The sequence below is a fragment of the Cyprinus carpio genome, chromosome B18, assembly GCF_018340385.1.
Source record: "Cyprinus carpio isolate SPL01 chromosome B18, ASM1834038v1, whole genome shotgun sequence".
NCBI lineage: Eukaryota > Metazoa > Chordata > Actinopteri > Cypriniformes > Cyprinidae > Cyprinus > Cyprinus carpio.
In genome coordinates this window covers 23,369,691-23,390,065 of record NC_056614.1, presented here as the reverse complement: position 1 = coordinate 23,390,065, position 20,375 = coordinate 23,369,691, and the positions used below count along the sequence as shown (strand labels likewise).

General features: G+C 34.4%; 1 protein-coding gene across 1 annotated transcript in view; it reads right to left on the bottom strand.

Moving 5' to 3' along the window:
• Positions 1-8,052: 8,052 nt before the first annotated feature.
• Positions 8,053-20,375, bottom strand: part of LOC109109422 (kielin cysteine rich BMP regulator) — a 37,471-nt gene continuing 25,148 nt past the window's right edge. The window contains exons 27-44 of the mRNA XM_042743618.1: positions 19,636-19,812; positions 19,181-19,263; positions 17,972-18,236; positions 17,278-17,360; positions 17,108-17,201; positions 16,050-16,223; positions 15,872-15,954; positions 15,625-15,745; positions 14,512-14,594; positions 14,335-14,434; positions 14,174-14,262; positions 13,034-13,306; positions 12,670-12,842; positions 11,792-11,903; positions 11,458-11,559; positions 11,179-11,343; positions 10,675-10,972; positions 8,053-9,486 (exon numbers count right to left, since the gene is read on the bottom strand). Of these exons, the coding sequence (XP_042599552.1) occupies positions 9,269-9,486; positions 10,675-10,972; positions 11,179-11,343; positions 11,458-11,559; positions 11,792-11,903; positions 12,670-12,842; positions 13,034-13,306; positions 14,174-14,262; positions 14,335-14,434; positions 14,512-14,594; positions 15,625-15,745; positions 15,872-15,954; positions 16,050-16,223; positions 17,108-17,201; positions 17,278-17,360; positions 17,972-18,236; positions 19,181-19,263; positions 19,636-19,812 (2,693 nt within the window). The 3' untranslated portion in view covers positions 8,053-9,268. The remainder of the gene's footprint in view (positions 9,487-10,674; positions 10,973-11,178; positions 11,344-11,457; positions 11,560-11,791; positions 11,904-12,669; positions 12,843-13,033; positions 13,307-14,173; positions 14,263-14,334; positions 14,435-14,511; positions 14,595-15,624; positions 15,746-15,871; positions 15,955-16,049; positions 16,224-17,107; positions 17,202-17,277; positions 17,361-17,971; positions 18,237-19,180; positions 19,264-19,635; positions 19,813-20,375) is intronic.

The following is a 20,375-nucleotide window of genomic DNA, read 5'->3' as shown; positions in this document are numbered from 1 at the left end:
ATAAAAAGTAGACATTATGAGATACTAAGTCACAATTGGGTCAGTATCACTGTAGAGTGCCTTTTGGCGTCCTGTTTATAAATAACTAATTTGCCATGATAGCATAAAATGATTATGAAAGGGTGTGCGTTATATTAGGCTAAGTTTTTATATTCATAACAAAAGCATTACTTTGCTCTTTAGATACATTCTCTCTCTCTCTCTCTCTCTCTCTCTCTCTCTCTCTCTCTCTCTCTCTCTCTATATATATATATTTTTAGTTTTGTGTTTCTTTAAAAACACATGGTTTACATAATTTTTTTAAATGTATTTATAATTTGGTATTTTTTTATTTTTTTTTTTTTAGAAGGGACATCATACCTATTAGAAAATATAATTTACATCTTAATTTTGCAATGAAAATGTATTTAACAGTAATATATATGTCCATGACAGGGGGGACATATCTTATGGTTCATGCTGTAAAATAATGGCCCATAATTATCTAAAAAAAAAAAAAAAAAAAATGTGTGGGAGCTCAGCTAATATGTTTCTATAGTACTTGAGTGTCTACTATTTATGACATGACATAAAGGGAATGGGAAATTAAAACCAAAATTTGTGAGTATTGTGAGGGTTGAAAGAAACCTCTATGGTGATATTGACCCAATTATGAGATAAAAAAAAATCTAAATACAAAATTAGGGGAGATAAAAGTAATAACTGACAAAGTAACGATTATAAGAAGTCATAATCATGAGATAAAAAGTCAGTTATGAAGTCATAAGAATTTTCAACTTCAATTCCCAAATTTTTGAAATTACCTTTTAATTATGTCTCAAATTTGGACTTTTTTAAAATTTCCCAACTCCCAACTATTTGACAGAATTATGGCTTCATATCTCATAATTATGAATTTGTCCCAAAATTACACTGACCTTATCTCAATTTCAACATTTTATAATTCATTAATTTCATAATTAAAATCTCATATAATTTCATGATTATATAAGTTTTTGTCATGATTATGATTTAGCAAAGCTTTTTTTTTTTTCATTATTATTCTTGTGTGGCAGTGGGCTTCCATAAACACACCACATATTTAGAACATGTCTCAGAAATGTCATGCAGCGTGAGTTGGCTCACTCTGAGTATCTGTCTGTCTCGGTCTCGTTGCCAGCGTCGCTCTGCTCTCCTCTGGATGTGCACTAGGGAGCGCATCGTCGCCTCTCGCTGCAGCTGCTGCTCCTCACAGACCTCCTCGTTCCTCTGCTCCTAAAGCGATGGCTCCATCTCATGGCTCGCGAATGTTTGTGTGTCTGGGAAATGAACACTAGCTGGTGCTGTGTTAGTGTCTGTCATGTCAGTGTTTTGTAGCAGCTGTGGATCAGTGGGTAGTGTTTGCTCGGGCCGCTGGGTCTCACTGAATGTGAACTCTCCATATCTTATGTCCTCCTGACATCAAAATAAAAGAATAATAAAAGACTATTTTTAAGGTGTCCTTGTTACACGTTACATGTACTTAGAATAGAATAACAATAAATTATACATAATTACATGCAAGTAACCCTAAACCAAACCCTAATCCTAACCATATAGCAGATACATGTAGTTAACTAATATTACTCAGTATTTAAATGTATAATTACACTGTAACAAGGACACCTTAAAATAAAGTGTAACCTATTTACTTTGTACCTGCAAAGTAGTAGTAAAATTAATATATTTTGAAAGTATTACTAGCATATTGGGGTCACTTCAAATACATATTTTATATCACAGGGGTTCAGATGAAAAAAAAAAAAGTTTGATATCCTCTGATTTAACGTATAAATATGCTTTTCATTGATGTATGGTTTGTTAGGACAGGACAATATTTGGTCGAAATACAACTATTTAAATATCTGGAATCTGAGAGTGCAAAAAAATCTAAATATTGAGAAAATCGCCTTTAAAGTTGACCAAATGAAGTTCTTAGCAATGCATATTACTAATCAAAAATTAAGGTTTGATATATTTACGGTAAGAAATTTACAAAATATCTTCATGGAACATGATCTTTACTTAATATCCTAATGATTTTTGGCATAAAAGAAAAATCTATAATTTTGACCCATACAATGTATTTTTGGCTATTGCTACAAATATACCCCAGCGACTTAAGACTGCTTTTGTGGTCCAGGGTCACATATTATTCATTACAGATCGTATGCAAATAGCAGAGAACAGAGAGCCTGTATTATGGGTCGAAGGGGAAGCTAGAAGTAATTTGAAGTGATTGCCTTACTGTGATGAAGCATGTATGGTCTTCTTGGATTTGTGTCTTTCCTTTCACACTATCTGTGTGATCTGAATGCATTTCTTCATATTGTTCACTTGGCTGCAGTGAGATAGAGCTCATGTTCTCCTGCTGTGTGTAAATGTTCACATCATGTGGAGCTGTTTTATCAGCTGTATCCTCCTGCACTACAATAGAGGTGGCCTCTACTTCCCGTTGAGCTGAGGTCACTTCCTGCAGAATTAAATTTCTATGTATGAATGAACAATTTGAGCTGATTTAAGATAGAAAGAGTGCATATGTTTGCGTGTATGTACCTGAATGTGGTTGCTCCAAGCCAGTGTGATCAGAGAGTTTTGTTTCTCCACTGAAATCACCTGAGGGTCTCCTCTGCTCTCAGTGTGTCCCTGTCTTCTCTCTCCATCTCCGTCTCTCGTCTCCATCATGCTCTCTTCATCTCTTGGGTCTCTGACACCCAAGATTTCTAAATTTGAAGTATCTTCTGGATCTATAGCCATCCCGCAGCCCAAACAATGCAAAATCACAAAATATAAGGCAGCACAACTGTTTTCAACATTAACAGTAATAATAAAGCAGCAAATCAGCATATTAGAACGACTTCTGAAGAATCAGGTGGCAATGAAGACTGAAGATCAATGAATGCTGCTGAAAATTCACCTTTGCATCACAGGAATAAATTACATTTTAAAATATATTTAAATAGAAAACAGTTCTTTTAAATAATGAAATAATATTTCACATTATTACGGTTTTACTGTATTTTTTCAGCATTCTTTTGAAATCCAGACTGACCCCAAACTTTTAAAGGGCAGTACAGTATGTGTATATATTATTATAATATATTATTATGATTAATCTTAGTAGTTTTAATGTTAAAACACTTTCTTGTATCACTGTTTAATGCTTAATTTTTAAGGCATTATATTAATTGTCCGGCATATAAATGTTTGTCATATACCAGTGCAGAGTTCTTGTTTTTCACCATCTGATGGCTCTTCTTGTCCCTGTTGAGTCTTCTCTCTCTCTCCTAAAACAGACAAAATGAAAAGAGTTACTTGCATGCCTTTCAACTGTATACCTAGATAGTCTCTTCAAGCAAAGTTTCTTAGTGGAAAGTGGAAATGTTCTTCACACTAAGAAAAACTGGATCTGTTTCAGAACTGTTCACTGAAAGGTTCTTTGGTAACCAATGCTTCTTTAATGCCATCATTATAAACCCCTTTTGAAATCTTTATTTTTAAGAGTGTAGTTTCTTCAGATCTCTGCGTACAGTAGAATGTAGGCATCATCTGTTAACAGCAAAAAGTGAAGCCTTGCTGAAGATCAACTCTATAAATGAATTTCTAAACAATAATGAAACGCTAAAGAATCATGAAAAGAATCTAAAAGCTTGATAATGTGTAAGTCATTTATTAATACAGTGTGAGTGTTCATGGCGCTAGTGCCTCTGCTGGCGTGTGCTGGTACATGTGACAGCAAAACTTCACGCAGGTTGTGGAAACTGGGTCTGTGAAGTTCACGCTCATATTTGCGAAGCAAAGTCCAAAGACCCTCAGGATCCTGAGAAGTGAAAGAGACATTAATTCACACAATAAACATCATCTGCTCTGCACACAGAATGTTTGGTTTATTTACTACTTTGCTTTTCATATTCTTTAACTTTAGTTTTGTATTTGCATGATCTATTTTTTGCTTCGTTCAAATTTGACAAATGCACAGCAATCTTTTAGAATTGCTACAGTATGGTTCTGTTTGAAATGGAACACTTGCATACTGATTACTGCACAGTACAGTGTGCTGTATATGGTAATGCGTGTGAGAATCACCAAATCTGGCAGAGAGTTTAAAATGGTCCAGGCCTCGTCATCTTGTGCTTGTGTCAGCAAATGATTGGCACACTCCCCCCATGAGACATCTATCCCAGAACACCCTGGGGCGAGTGGTCCGGGATAAGAACCATGTGCTTCCTGTAGAGAGGCTTTAATCTGCTGCAGGCTCCACACACAGCTCTCATCCACAGCGTTTCCATGAACCACATCTGAAAGATAGACACATATGCACACTTTAATGAAAACCAGAGGCACATTTTACCGCTGATGTGCTTCTAATGTTAAGTTACTATTCAGTTCACCTAAAAATGAAGTCCAAATTGTACTAATTTGGAACAACATGAGGGTGAGTAAATGATGACAGGATTATTATTTTTAGGTGAACTATCACTTTTGTAGTGGTGTGTGTGTTTTTTTTATATGTAGTTGTTGTTTTTCTTAATGTTTCCCTTGAGGTCACTCAGGGAAAGCCTGTGTACGATCTCCACTAATCATTTCCTTTCTTGCTCCTGACACAGAGCCAAAAACTGCAGCACAGCCTGACGGGTGATGAACTTAGGTGATGAGTTTAGCTTCAGCCCTCATAAAAACTCGCCTGCCTGTATCTATCTAGTAATCCCGAGAACACTGATTGCCTTGTTCAGGTGTGTTTAATTAGGGTTGGAGCTAAACTCTGCAGGACAGTGGCCCTCCAGGACCGAAGTTGCCTATCCCTGGTTTAGATGACCAAGCCTGATCTCTAGGTTTAACACTCACAGGACAGCCTTGCAAGACCACAGAACCACAGTTTCTGCCATATTCATCAAATAGAGTTAACGTATATTGTATCTGAACCACAGCTCCTGCCATAGTCTTCAAAAATAATGAATAATGTATTTGGTAGCACTTTAATTGAATCTTATATATATATATATATATATACTGTATATATATATATATATATATATATATATATATATATATATATATATATATATATATATATATATATAATATGCATATATAAGTATTTTGGTAACACTTTACAATAAGGTCCTGTATTTAACGTTAATTTAAACATTAGTTAATGCATTAACTAACATTAACAATGAGCAACACATATATTACAGTATTTATTCATCTTTGTTATTGTTAGTGAATAAAAGTACAACAATTCATTGTTAGTTCCATTGAATAATATTCAGAGATGCGACTTTTGGTTTTAATAATGTTTTAGTAAATGTTGAAATTAAAATTGTTTAATAAAATAAACTTCATGTTAAAGAGTGAATTTAACTAAGTAAAACTTTGTGTTGCTATTATTTTTAATGCATCATGTCTCATCATGCATCTTATAATAGATTCTAGGATCTCATGAACCACAGTTATAAAACATTATAACACTTCTCTATCATTGTAACTTACACCTTTGAAAAGTATAATGTATTGAAACATTGATATACCAAATATATAATGGCAGACTCAAAAGTCAGCAACTGCACGTACTGATGCACAAATAAATAATAGAACCTGTAGCACCGGAGGGCCCCGGGAAGCCCACACACCTGAAGCCAGTCTCTGTCTCTGAAAGCCAGCTCTACACACTCTAGTTCACACACACATTCTGTCTGATCCCATGCTGACATCGAGTCCCACCAAGCAACACCTGTATGTGTGATAAGATACTGCTAAACTAGCGTTTATGAACTCAGAATATGTTACCATATTCATCTTGCAATATCTCTCTGTACAGTCGCTCTCTGACGACCTCATATTTTTAGTACAGGAGCTGGAGGATGTCAGTAGTACTGGGACAGATCTTGCCCGCTCGCATGATGCCAGCGATCCTCTGAGAAAGAGACGTAGGACACTCTACACGCCGTCAAGAACGAGTCTGAACCGAAAGCAGGAGGGATGTACGTTGATTTTATTTAATGGGATTGTGAGCAGCTGAATGAAAGAGTGTGTGCTTAAACTGACCTGGTGTAGAGTCTCTTGGCTTTGTTCTGAAGACACAAGATACTAAACTGCTCTGGATCCTGCTCCCTGAAAAAAAGAAAGAAAACAAGCACAAAAGATGCACACATACACTTAGCAGATACCTTTCTCCAAAGTTAATAACAAATGAGTGAATGAGCTTAAATTATCAGAATTTAATAGGAGAAAATTATTGGTCATCCAATCTTTTACATTTTAAAACACTCTGTTAGCTTAGATCATTTAGAAGTTTCATCTGGTCTTGTTGAGATATATAGTTGAGTATCATCAGCATAACAGACAGTGGAAACTAATCCTGTATTTTCTAATGATATTACCAAGGGGCAACATGTATATTGAAAATAGCAGAGGACCTAGGACAGATCCTTGTGGCACTCCATATTTTACTGGTGATAAATGAGATGACTCCCCATTTTAATAAACATAGTGGTAGCGATCATAGAGGATCTAAACCATCTTAAAGCCTGCCATTGAATACCTGTATAGTTTTGTAATCGATCTATGAGTATGTCATGATCTATGGTGTTGAACGCAGCACTAAGATCAAGTAAAACTAGCAATGAGATGCAGCCTTGGTCTGACGCAAGCAGCAAGTCATTAGTGATATTAACAAGTGCAGTTTTTGTGCTATGGTGGGGCCTGAAACCCGACTGAAATTATTCATAGTTCATTTTTTTGCAGGAAGAAGCACAATTGAGCAGACACAACTTTTTCTAAAAACTTTTTTCTAAATGGAAGATTTGAAATGGGTTTGTAATTTACCAGTTCACTGGGATCTAGTTGTGGTTTCTTAATAAGAGGCTTAATAACCGCCAGCTTGAATGGTTTTGGGACGTGACCTAAAGATAACGACGAGTTAATAATTTTGAGAAGCAGTTCTTCTGCTACAAGTAACAACTCTTTCAGTAATTTAGTGGGTGCAGGATCTAATAAACATGTTGTTGGTTTAGATGCAGTGATAAGTTTATTTAGCTCTTCCTGTCCTATAGTTGTAAAGCACTGCAGTTTATCTTAGGGTGCGATGGATGAAACTGAAGTATTAGACGCTGTAGAATCTACATTTGTTATTGTATTTCTGATGTTATCTATTTTATCTGTGAAGAAATTCATAAAGTCATTATTATTTAACTGTGAGGGAATATTTAGATTGGGTGGTGTCTGGTTATTTGTTAATCTAGCCACTGTGCTAAATAAAAACCTTGGATTGTTTTGGTTATTTTCTATGAGTTTGTGGATATGCTCGGCCCTGGCAGTTTTTAGAGCCTGTCTATAGCTGGACATACATACATTAAAACCTTATATAATTTAAGCATGAAAAGAGAAACCGTTTGAGTCAGATTACTGAAGAGGACCTTCAGCTCAGCGCTGACCACACTCATCCTCAGACAAATCATGACATGATATTCAAACACTAAAAAAGCCTGGCTGAATACAAGATAGATAGCTACTTTTGATAGACTTTAAATTTTTTTAGCTTAAATTTCACCATTTAGGATTTATTTTAAGTATTTTTTTTTTCATTCATGATTTTTTTTTAAATAGCAACCAGATATTTTAAGACTATAAACAATACAATTATTACAATTATATAACCACGTCACTTTACTGTAAATTTAAATTAAATTTTAGATGTTTTTTATTTTTTATTTTTTTTAACTTTATTTAGTTTTTTAATATGACATTTGTTTTTCCAGAAAATAGTACGATAGTACGGTATACTAGTTACAAGTAAAAATCTCTTATGCACAAAATAAAGGAGTTCCAAACAGATCACAACGATAACTTCAGTTGGGTCGGGTGTGAGGAAAAAATTTGAGATGTTTTTAAATTAAATGTTGTTGATGTGTTTATCTAAAAAAAAAAAAAAAGAGAAAATGGGTTGCTTTTTTTTTTTTTCACATCCCCCAACAGTTCATATTCAAATAGTATAAAACAAATATGAAAATGACTGATAGAAAAATGAAAAAGTATTGCACTTTTTTTTTTATTTTACTGTTTTTCACTAAAAGGGTAATGTGAATAAAACATTGTATATGCAAAATAAGAACAAACAAAGGCTGGGTAACAGTGGGATTATGAGAATACAATGTTTATGACAATGTCATACACAAAAAACTGATGGTTTACAGAACCTGAGAATGTCAATGCATCTGATGAATATAACAATCATAACTCAAAATAATCCCGTGAAGGCACTGTTAGATTTAGCTTGTATTTCTTTTTGTATTTAGATTCACTGTCAATGTTGCAAATTAAGTGTCTTTATAACATATTGCTTATAAAACTGTGTATTTTAAGAGCGTAACGAAATATTTAAATCACACTACCAGTGCAAAAGCCCTATCAAAAACAGTGCTGATAAAATTATGCAGATTTGCAGATCCATATTGTTCAACTCATATTGATTTGTTTCAAAATATCAAATTAAAGAGGAAAAGTCCAGAAAAGCAACTTATGGCATGCCAAAAAAATCATAAAAAAATAAAGATCAATCATTATTATTAAAAACATGCTTTTTCTTTTTTGTACTCTTGTTCTGTGCGTGAGGAAAAAGGAGGTAAACTTTGTCCATCTGGCTCAAAACATCCTCCTATCAGTGGAAGGACATGTAAAAATTAGCTCCATGAAACACAGGTTAACACAGTGTCCTATCAGTCAGAAACACTAACACACAGTAGCACCAATAAAACAATTCAACAAAACAGCTAAATGCAGTATACAGTAGAACAGTGTTTATGTGGTTTGAGAAATAAAGTAAAACCTAAATGTGCTTTAAGCTCAAGCATTGTGAAGTCAACACAAAACTCTATTCGTAATTCGGGGAAGCCTGTTTCCATCACAGGTTAAAAAATTTGAAGTTTTGACATTTTATCTCATAATTCTGACTTTTTTCTTGCAAATTAGATGAAAAAGCACAATTATTATTATTATTATTTTTTCATCTGTTGCGGAAACAAGTGTCCATAGTAATTTGATGTATTTCTGAGTGAAACAGGATTTTTAATGTTACAAAAAAATTGAAAAAAATTTGAAATAACATACACTAATAAATCTTATAGTGTGAGACAAGGAATATGAATTAAAAAGAAATAAAGCAAATTCTGATTTCATGCTGACTTGAAGAGCTTGTTGTGGTTCATCAGCTGGTTTGACTCCATGTGATGTTTGGTAGATTTTGTGGGTCTCAGAGATTGCCGTGGATAATTTTCGGGCATTTCTCGGGGGCGATGCAGTGAGAATTGTGTTCCACCAGGCCAGCGGGACACTGGCATCCCGGCACACAGGGTTTGAAGCAGTGAGCTTCGATCACGCCAAGCGGCACGTCTTTGTTAAAACACGTCTTAGGACACGGCGGCCCGCATTCATCAAACACATAACCGCGGTCAAGCGGACAGCCCACGGCTGTAGGGATGGAGGAGGGAAAGGATGGAGTTAAACTAAAGCACAACAAATATGAAATGACTTTAATTTTCCCTGATACAAACATAAATACATAACTACATGTATATGTCCTTACATTTTAATATATTGTGTTAATATACACTGCTCAGAAAAATTAAAGAAACACTTTTTAATCAAAGTATAGCATCAAGTCAAATAAACTCCTTTACATAATTTTCATTTCCATCCATCGATGTGGCATCGTTTCGTTCCTAACACATTATTCAGTCCTTATCATAGATATCCAGCATGATATTTTTCCGAATTGAGATCTGATGTGTTTTCAAAGTGTTCCTTTAATTTTTCTGAGCAGTGTATTACAATATATTAATACATAAAGAATGGTCTCTTTTTTGAATTATTGAAAAATATGACAATCTACACCACCGCTCAAAAGTTTTAAAACAGTAAAATGTTTTTGAAGTAGTCTCTTCTGTTCACCAAAGCTGCATTTATTTTATCCAAAATACCAAAAAAATAATAAATAAAAATAAATAAATAAATAGTAATATTATTAATTTTTATTTTACATTTTAAAATAACTGTTTTCTATTTGAAAATATTTGAAAAGGTAATTTATTAAGCTGAATTTTTAGCATCATTACTGCAGTTTTCAGTGTCACATGATCCTTCAGAAATCATTCCAATATGCTGATTTGACGCTCAAGAAACATTTCTGATTATTATCAATGTTGAAAACAGTTGTGTGCAATTTCAGTTTCAAAAGAACAGCATTTACCTGAAATAGATATCTTTTGTAACAAATATTTAAATACAGTACATGGCTTATGCATATATTGCAGTATACTGAAAAACATAAGCACCAACATACTGTATTATGTTTTCCAGTATATTGTTTTATTTCATAAGGGTCAGCTGTACAGCTGTATAGAAGACAAATGTCATTATTCAGCTCAGTTCAATATTGATTCAATAACAGTATCAATGTTGCAATATTAATCAATTATAAAAGAAATTTAATTCAGCTATAAAGCAGCTCTACAGAAAATATTAGTATTATTATTCAGTTCAAGTCAGTTCAGTGTTGATCCAGATCAGTTTAATGACACTGTCAACACTGCAAAGTTCATCAATTATAAAATGACAGGAAATTGTATGTACTGTATTGTATGTGTATTTGTAACTCACCGCAGAGTGTCGGCGACCTCCACTGCAGGATAACTCCAGCCTTACGGCACTCAGACGCGTAAGCCTCCAACACATCACACAAACACTCGTCTACATTGGAGCCGCAGGCACACTGATCATACACACACGAAGCATAGAACATCTCGGGTGGCACCAGCTTATGACAGCGCTCAAACACGGGCAACTTCAGCACTGCGCAGCGAGCGTTCGCAGTCTTATGGGCCGAGTATCCTGCTTCTGTACACGGATTAATGTTTATCGCATCAGGACACTGAACACTTGGATTTCCACTGCCCACCTGCAAGGAGATCAAAGTACATATAATTTAACATTCATGTGAAAGACATGATATACTAATTAAAATAAAAAATGATGCTTCAGAGACGATATGTTTTGTTTTTCCACATTCTCCATCAAAAATTGTCTCATTTCTACTTTTGCTGTCAGCTACAATCCCACATATCAATAAGCAAACACAGCATGAAGATGTTTTAGCGTCTCCACCTTCCAGCTGTTTCCAAACACTGCTTCAGAGTTGGTGATTTGTCCATTGCGTAGTTTCATGTCGTCGTGAGGGTAGTTATTGAAGTTGCCGCATAAACCACACATCTGCTTCTTGTAGGTACCAGGAACACTGACTTCCAGATGAGAACGACCATTCCACGACACTACATCACAATCAGCAAATAAACACAAGTGTCATCATGAAATTCATATAAAACATTACAAACAAATCCTATAGGATATATTTCCTATAGGAGACTGACCCCCCAGAGGCTGTACCTTCAGCCCAACATTGGTGTTCAGGAGGATGGTGTTGGTCTTGCGCTCCAGGTAAACATATGGTTCTTTAAGAAACGGCAGAGAGACTTGCTGATAATCAACCTAAGGCATGGAAAAAAAGGAGAAAAACATTTACCTGTATGTCATGTGACCATTAAGCAACGTCAATGTCATTAAAACATGCGCATGTGTTGTTAAATTATTGCTGACACTATTTTAGTCAAAAATGGGAATAGTGAGCATTCAAATAAACAATATAAACATTTTAAAATGTACAATACCATATTGATAGTAAGCAATGCAAAAGTTTAAACAACATTGTAAAACATATTACCTTGACAATCCAGTTCTGAAACAGCTGTACCACAATATCTCCAATAAACACGGTCACTTCTTTAGTCCAAGACACTCCCTTACGTCCCCGGTCCTCATTAGACACATGAACACTGGAACACAAACACAAGTGTCTGTTCAGACTATGTACATACAGACTACACTTTTTACATCTCTTTTTAAAATAATGTTGCTAACTTGCATTTTTGGGTGAATTATTCCTCTAATGCACAAAATCCACTACTGTTCAAACATTTGGGATCGGTCTCATGCTCACCACTTATTTGATTAAAAAATACAGTAAAAACAGTACTATTATGAAATAATATTTGGAGAAAAGAAGTCAGAATTGCCAGTTTATATCTTGCAATTCTGATTTTTTAACTCGCAACTGCAAGTTTATATCTCAATTCTGAGAAAAAAAAAGTCAGAATTGTGAGATACAAAGTTGTATTTTTAATTCAGTGGCAGAAACAGGCTTTCATATTTTTCTATTTTAATATATTTTAAAATGTAACATTTCTGTGATCAAAGCTGAATTTTCAGCATCATTACTCCAGTTGTCAGTGTCACATGATCCTTCAGAAATCATTCTAATATGCTGATTTGCTGCTCAAGAAACATATCTTAATATTATCAATGAAAACAGACATGCTGCTTAATATTTTTGTGGGAATTGTGATATTTTTCAGAACAAAAATTTCAAAAGAACAGCATTTATTTCAAAGATTTTTTGTAACATAAATGTCTGTACTGTCACTTCTGATCAATTTAATACATCCTTGCTAGAACAATAGCATTAATTTCATTTGAAAAATCTTACTGAGCCCAAACATTTAAACGGTAGTCTAGATATGACTGAGACAGTATACTGAGCACCTGAAGTCTCTGCCCTCACAGTCCTGAGCCAGAATATATGTGCACTTCCCCTGGAAGTTCACCATCTTTCCATCAAACGTTCGGTAGTGAGGGTCTCCAAACACAATGCATGTGGCAGGGTGAGGAATGCAATGAGGACAACACATTCCCGGAACCAGAGCCGACGTTTCATCCTACAAACACACAAATGTACGATACGTTCAGCTCAGTTACACTTGAGCCCCAAAATATCCTCACTATTCAAAAATATCTTCACTAATACAGTAAAACCTGTCAAACACCGACTTGTGAGTTTCAGTAGGTTTGCATCTATGTGAAGTGGTCACTATTATATAGTATCCTCAGAGGTGTGTTGTCATCCTACCGAGGCACACGTTAGCGTTGGGCATCTCTGGGTCTGGCAGTGCACGTCTCCATACACACAGGTGCAGGACGTACACTCGTCCACCTCCCAGTGGTCATTGTGGTTGTACTGCTGACCATCGTACACACACTCTAAATGAGCGTCTTTGGAGTAAACCACAGTTATGATGCCTGAGCACTCAGGACAGCACTTCCCAGGGTTCTTCAATTTGATCGATCCATTCGGACAATCGAGGGGAGGACACTCCTGCAGATCACACTCGATATGCCCTTGCTAAAACACACACACACACACACACACACACACACACACACACACACACACACACACACACAACTTTAAAATCTGCTTAATACTCCATTATGTTTTTTCTAAAGGACTAATGGTGTGATTAAAAGCATCAAAACAATTTCCTAATAAAACTGACCTAAACATATTTGATTTGAGATGTTTCATCAGATAAAAAAAGTCAAAATTTTAGTTGACGTTAAAATTGTGATGAGCTTTTGTCTTTTTATTTTTTTATATTTCTATTTAGCTTTAATTTATTTTTATTGCAATTTTAGTTATTTTAGTGTTTTAAAGTATGCTTAATATTCCATTAAATGTCAATAAAATATGAGTATAAATATTTTGCTGCAGATGCAAGTCATTGACATCAGTTTGGTTTGTTTGATTGATGTAGCAGTTCTTTCACATTAAGTATCATCCAAACAACCATTTCTAGATAAACCAGTCATGAATTAAACAGTTTGACTTGAAATGTTCCATCAAAAATAACATTAAACAGACATAATTTTATGTTAAAAAGTATCAAAACAACAATTCCAGATACAATTAACTCAACTTGAACAATCTGATTTGAGATGTTTCATCAAAAATTACATAAACAGTTCAAAATTTAGATTGTTTTAATTTTGTTTCATTTTTATATATTTCTATTTAGCTTTAAATTATTTTTAATTCCAGTTTCTGGTACATGGTTTCAGTACATTACTTCAAGTCAAAACCCTTCAAGTCAAAATATTAATTTAACTTCTAATTTTATTAGTTAACTAATTTTATTTTATTAGTTATTCGTTTATTATTAGTGTTTTTCCTGAAATGCTTTCCTGACAATTAAATGTTAGTTTTCCTCACATTGCAGATGCAGGTGACACACTCGTTCTCCTTGTCTGTCCATCTCTGGCCGTTTGACATACGGGTTTGGCTGCCCTCTAATACACACTCTGTGACACACACATATACTGATGAGCACACATGTACAGCGTTGCATTATCCCTGATAGAGAGACTCTTTACCATCACAGACGGGACAGCAGGAATCCGGCGGTGTGTGCTGATCGGCCAGAGGGCAGCTGAGAGGAGGACAGCCCCGATGGATACACGTCCACGTCAAATCCTACACAAACACTTTACTCAGACATCATATCAACGCACATGGCTTTTTAAAACAGTAGTGTGTGTGTGTTTTTATACCTTGCACTGACAGGTAAAACACGGATCATCAGTGGCCAACACTTCATTACCGATCAGTGTAGCTGTGCAGTTACTGAGGGGCTCTGAAACACAAACCACAAGAATAAAACAATCATCCTATAAGAACATTCATTTTAAGATCAAATGATCTGGAGAAGCTGAACTAGGATTTAAAATTAGGACAGTCATGTGTTGGGTTAATAATGGTGTGGGTTGTTTATTTTGGTATAAAATATATTCATTGTTTTAGGTGACTAAATGTTTATGTAATTTATGTGATTATTTAAGCGTCTTGCATTGTAGTTTTGCATTTACTTATACTTTTCAGATAAATAAAAATTGGAAAAATCCATTGAATTAATCAAGTGCTCTTAAAAAGGACTTAAAAAGATCTTCGTTTAGAAGACATGCCATATTTAATTTGACATAAATAAAGTATGGTTTGTTCAATATGTGAAGATGAGTCAAAGTTTGACATTTAAAAAGATAGATTCAATTAGAAAATTAGAAATGAACATGGACAGGATAGTGAATAAATTTAACTGAAATACATCAAAACTTATTTTTATCACCGCAAATGAAAATAAAATAAAGTATACAAATAAATTATTTCTGATAATAGAAATAATAGAAAAAAAATTAAGAAAGAAAACCAAATATAACAAACTGATCAGTTATTTATTTAGTTATATTTAGCTTTATTTTTATTTCAGTTTTAGTCTTATTATATTTATTTTAGTATTTCAACAAACTTAAAAAGTGAAAATTTGTTAAATGAGTATAAATTTCATCTATTATTTATATTTTATTTAATTTTAGCTTTACTGCAGTTACAGAAATCATTTCAACAAGGTTCAATTCGTAATATTAGTTAATGCATTAAGGCATCATAAATGTTAATTTCTACATATACCAGTACATTATTAACATTTCAAGTTGTATAAATTAACATTCATGTGTTATGAACAAACTATTTATAATAAATACGCTTTTGTTCATTTTTCATTTGTTTTTGCTACCAATTCATTTAATATGTGAGAATAAAGAGAGTAAGGAGTGATAAAACTAGCACAGCAATGTACAGCATCTGCTGACAGCAGTGTTCATACTAACGTGCACAGACAGAGCAGCAGGAGTCAGAGCCACTGTATAGGATGTTGTGTTTAGGACAGTCCACCAGACTTGGGCACTGCTTTCTGTAACAGCGCAAGTGCTGTTTCCCGTCTGGCATCACTTTGAAGAAATGTGTTTGAACCTGGTGTCTTTCCCACACACCAGCTGTGTCCACTGAAGACTTAGACACACACACGTAAGGCGAGAAAACCAACACATGCACACATCATGTTGTGCTGAGCCGTACCTCACAGGTGCAGATCTGACAGGGGTCATCAGAGGGGTGGAAGCTCTCTCCAGGGCCATACACATGGCCTTCATACACACAGTCTGACAGAAGAAAAACACACATTTCAAACTTAAGACCTTCAAAGCAAAACTATGCATGCACAAAACGGTTTGTAAGGATTGTACAGTAGTTGTACCTGCACACACTGGGCAGCATTCGCCCGGCACACTGATCTGGTTAAGACAGGTGGACAGACAGTGGACCTCTGAGCAGGTGGTCACTCCATTCACACACATGCAGGACATGCAGGGACTGCTGGATGCAAACCAGGTACTGCCTTCAAGGTGCTGAACGCCATCATAAATACAGCCTGAAAAACAGAGAGAGAGAGAGAGAGAGAGCTCACATTAGTAGCACTTATTTTAGTCAAAGTGTGATCTATACATAAAATTGATAAGTTTATAAAATATATATAAATACTGTACATACATATGTGTGTGTGTGTGTGTGTGTATATATATATATATATATATATATATATATAAAAATTTAATATAGATCATTAAAGTTTTCATTTAAAAATGCATAAATATTTATTAGACTTTATTAATTAATTTTACTTAATAAATGTAGTAAAATTTTAATTAATAATATAATTAATAATATTCATTATTTTTTCTTTTTAATAAAGTACTCATTCAAAATAAAAAATCCTAAAGGATTTGATGTCACAACCATGAGCACATTACATATGACCACAAATAAAAATAATTTTCGTTAACTGAAATGAAACAAAAAAAAACATATTATTACAGAAAAACTTTTAAACTTTTTTTTTAAATATTATTTTAAAAATGAAAATGCTGCCTTGGCAAATAATTAAAATAAAATGTGTTTGTGATGTATTGGTAAATTTGTTTAAACTAAAACAAAAAAAATTATACTAAATAAGATTATTATTATATAATTTTATAATATATAATTATATAATAATATTATATGATATTAATATTTAATTATATTAAAATAAAAAATGACAATAGCAAAACTAAAAACTACAACCAAAATTAATGACCACCAAGAGTTTACCATATCATAAACGATCATGATGAAGATCACAGGGGTCTAGGGGTCACTGAAAGGGTGGGAAATGATCACGAAAAACTAAACTCGTGCAAAACAAATAACTAACATAAGTGGATTTCTGGGGAAAAATAAAATGCTATATGGCCTCTTTAATGGATGTGTCTGTACCTCTGCAGCGGGGACAGCAGGAGCCGGGATCAGTGACCTGATGCATGCAGGTCAGTTTAGGACAGTCTGGACCCACACAGTTCACCTCACCGTCCTGAAACACACACACATTTCTATCAGTCAAATCTCAGCAGGATGAAACGGCTGGTTTTGTGTGTAGTGTGTCTTACCATACAGGTGCATTTGATACAGGGCTCATTGGGGAGGGTCAAGCTCTGTCCTTCTAAATACTCCTGACCTTGCTGAAAACACGCTGTGAGGCCGAAGAGATCACATGTCAAAACCAGATCTCATACAGACACAATCATCACAAAAACACAAACTCACATCTTTTCCAGAGCCTAGATGTCTTTTCTAGAGCTTAGTGAGCTCAGCTGATCTCAAAAGAGCTTGAAGTTAGGTATTTTGATATACATTATACCATGTTACAGTTTGATTACCATATTTATGAATTATGATATTTGCATAGTACTCGAGAGAGAATACATGATAGTACCATGGTACATGTCCAAAAAACAAAAAAACATGGTATTACAATGCCACTTTTTTTGTTAATGTATTGTTGCGACCGTAAAATCATAATAAAAAATCTGGGACCCTCCTTTATAACAGTGTAGAAGCATTTTTATTATTATTTTTTTTTATTATTATTATATAATCTTTTTTTGTTAATTGAATTGTTGATGTGAAAAAAAACCATGGTATTACAATGGCACCTTTTTGTTAATGCATTGTTGCTAGTGTAAAATCCTAATAGGGATCCTCCTTCACAACAGTGTTTAAGTTTTTAATGCCATATTGTACATTGTGTTGTACAATATGTACGTATGTTCATATTGTATGTGTGTAGACACACACACTGACCTCTGCACTGTGGGCAGCACTGTCCCGGCGGGATGATGGGGTTACTGCAGGAAACCGGGGGACAGGTGACCGGGCTGCACGTAACTGAGCCGCTCTGACACACGCAGCGATTGCAGGGGTCTGAGGGGGCGTAGAACGTCTGCGTGTTTCCGTACCTCTGGCCTTCATACAGACAGCCGTCACACACTGGACAGCAGTCCCTCATGCTCACCGGATGAGCACACTGTTGAGGACACCACTTCATCTCGCAATTCACACGGCCGTTCTGAAAAACACATACAATGGCACTTTTTTTTAATGCTTTCTTGCTACTAGCATAAAATCATAAAATAATAATGTGGGATCAAAACAGTGTGCTTTTATTGTATTATTCTGTATGGTACAGTGAGGTTATCTATTGGTAATACTGTACTATTATATTTTGATGTACAGTAACTGTTTGATTACCATATTGATGTTAAATTATATTTACAGGAACACAATAGAGAATAGCACTTGGCCAAAAAACATGGTATTACAACGTTTTTATTTTTATTTTATATTTTATTGTAATTTATTTCATTTTATAATTAGTTTTATTTTGTTTGTTTTTTATTGTTGACAGTGGAAATATATGGTATTACAATTTGATATTACAATATAGTATTTTTATTTTTATTTTGTATTGTATTGTATTTTATTTTGTGTTAGATATTTTATTTTCATTTTTTTACTGTTGACTGTTTTTATATTTTTATAAAACAATTTCATATTTTGTTGGATTCTATTTTTATGTTATATTTCATTTTATTTTATTTCTTATTGTTGACATTGGGGGGGGGGGGGCATGGTATTACAATGGCACTTTGTTAATGCATTGCTGCTACTATCATAAACTCTGAAATTAATCTGACAGCCTCCTTCACAGTGAACATGTGGTTTATATAAGAGTCATGTTAAAAGTACCACAGTTAATCCTCTGATTGTTACTATAGTTATAGTGATAATTTGAGAAGTTTTGTTGGTAACTATAGTTGCTATGATAAATTTACACACACACATATACATATATATATATATATATATATATATATAGGTGGTCTTACCTGGCATGTGTAGGCAGAGCAGCAGTCATTGGGTGGGTTGAACATATAGGGTGGGTGGATTTTAAATTTCAGTAAAATTTAAAATAAATGAATTAATTATGATTCTGTATGACTGTGTACTTACAGAACATCTGCACTCCTCACATGGTGCTGTGGGTGACTGGAATGGCTCACCATTGGGATAAACCCTTCCCTCATACTGACAGTCTGGGCAATCAACACATACACACACGCACACATCTTATCAATGCGCAGGTCACACTTTAGTTTATATCACAGCAATGAACCCTAGTTTGCAACTTGTTGGTCAGTTGCAGGTTTTAGGAAGGAGAAGAGCATTCTCATTCTAAAGAGCTTTGATTGGACAAAAGTCTATGTAGTGCATAGACTTCTTACATACATCAAAACAAAAGTGCACTTGGTTAATGAAGTACACTAGGAGAACACTATCATACATATGGCATCTTAAAATATATATATAGAAATATAAATATATCAAAGCACAAAATGTATAAAATGGATTGACAAGGCTGTTGTGGATTTTGTAACTAGTAATGTGGACACAGTGTTATACGGTACCATCACACACTGGACAGCACTGGCCCGGCCGGATGATGGGGTTACTACATCCTGGGTTTGGACATGGTGTCCTGTTGCAGGTCACCTGACCATTCCTGCACATGCAACGACTGCAGTGATCAGCGGGGTCTGGAAAGTCCTGACCGTTCTGATACTCCTGGCCAACATACATGCAGCCTAAAAACACAGCAACTCAATATAATCATAACAATCGATTAATTAAAGGGATAGTTCACCAAAACAGCTGACAGCAGCCATTGACTTCCATAGGATTTTCGCTTTACTTTGAAAGTCAACGGCTACAGTCAACTATTTGGCTATCACAATTCTTCAAATAAAGAAACTCATGCAAGCTTGGAACAACGTGAGAAGAGTCATGAGGACAATGATGACAAAATGTTCATTTTTGAGTTAACTATCCCTTTAATATAAAAGACTCTTAATTAAAGCTATTAATAATACTCACTCCTAATAAACCGTGCAAATTATCACCACAAAAATCAGTCTGAATGAACAATATAATAGCATTAATGGAAAGACTATTTTAAAAAAGTAAGTAAACAACTCACACACTTAGATATATCTACTTTGTTATGTCAAAATAAGACTTAAAATGGCATAAAAACATGATTTAAAGTAAATCTCTGTGTTTATAACCAATAGGCTATTTCCAGAGCTTTGATGACTGATGAAAAAAAATTCAAAAGTTAACTATTAAAAAGAATAACTGAACATAAGTT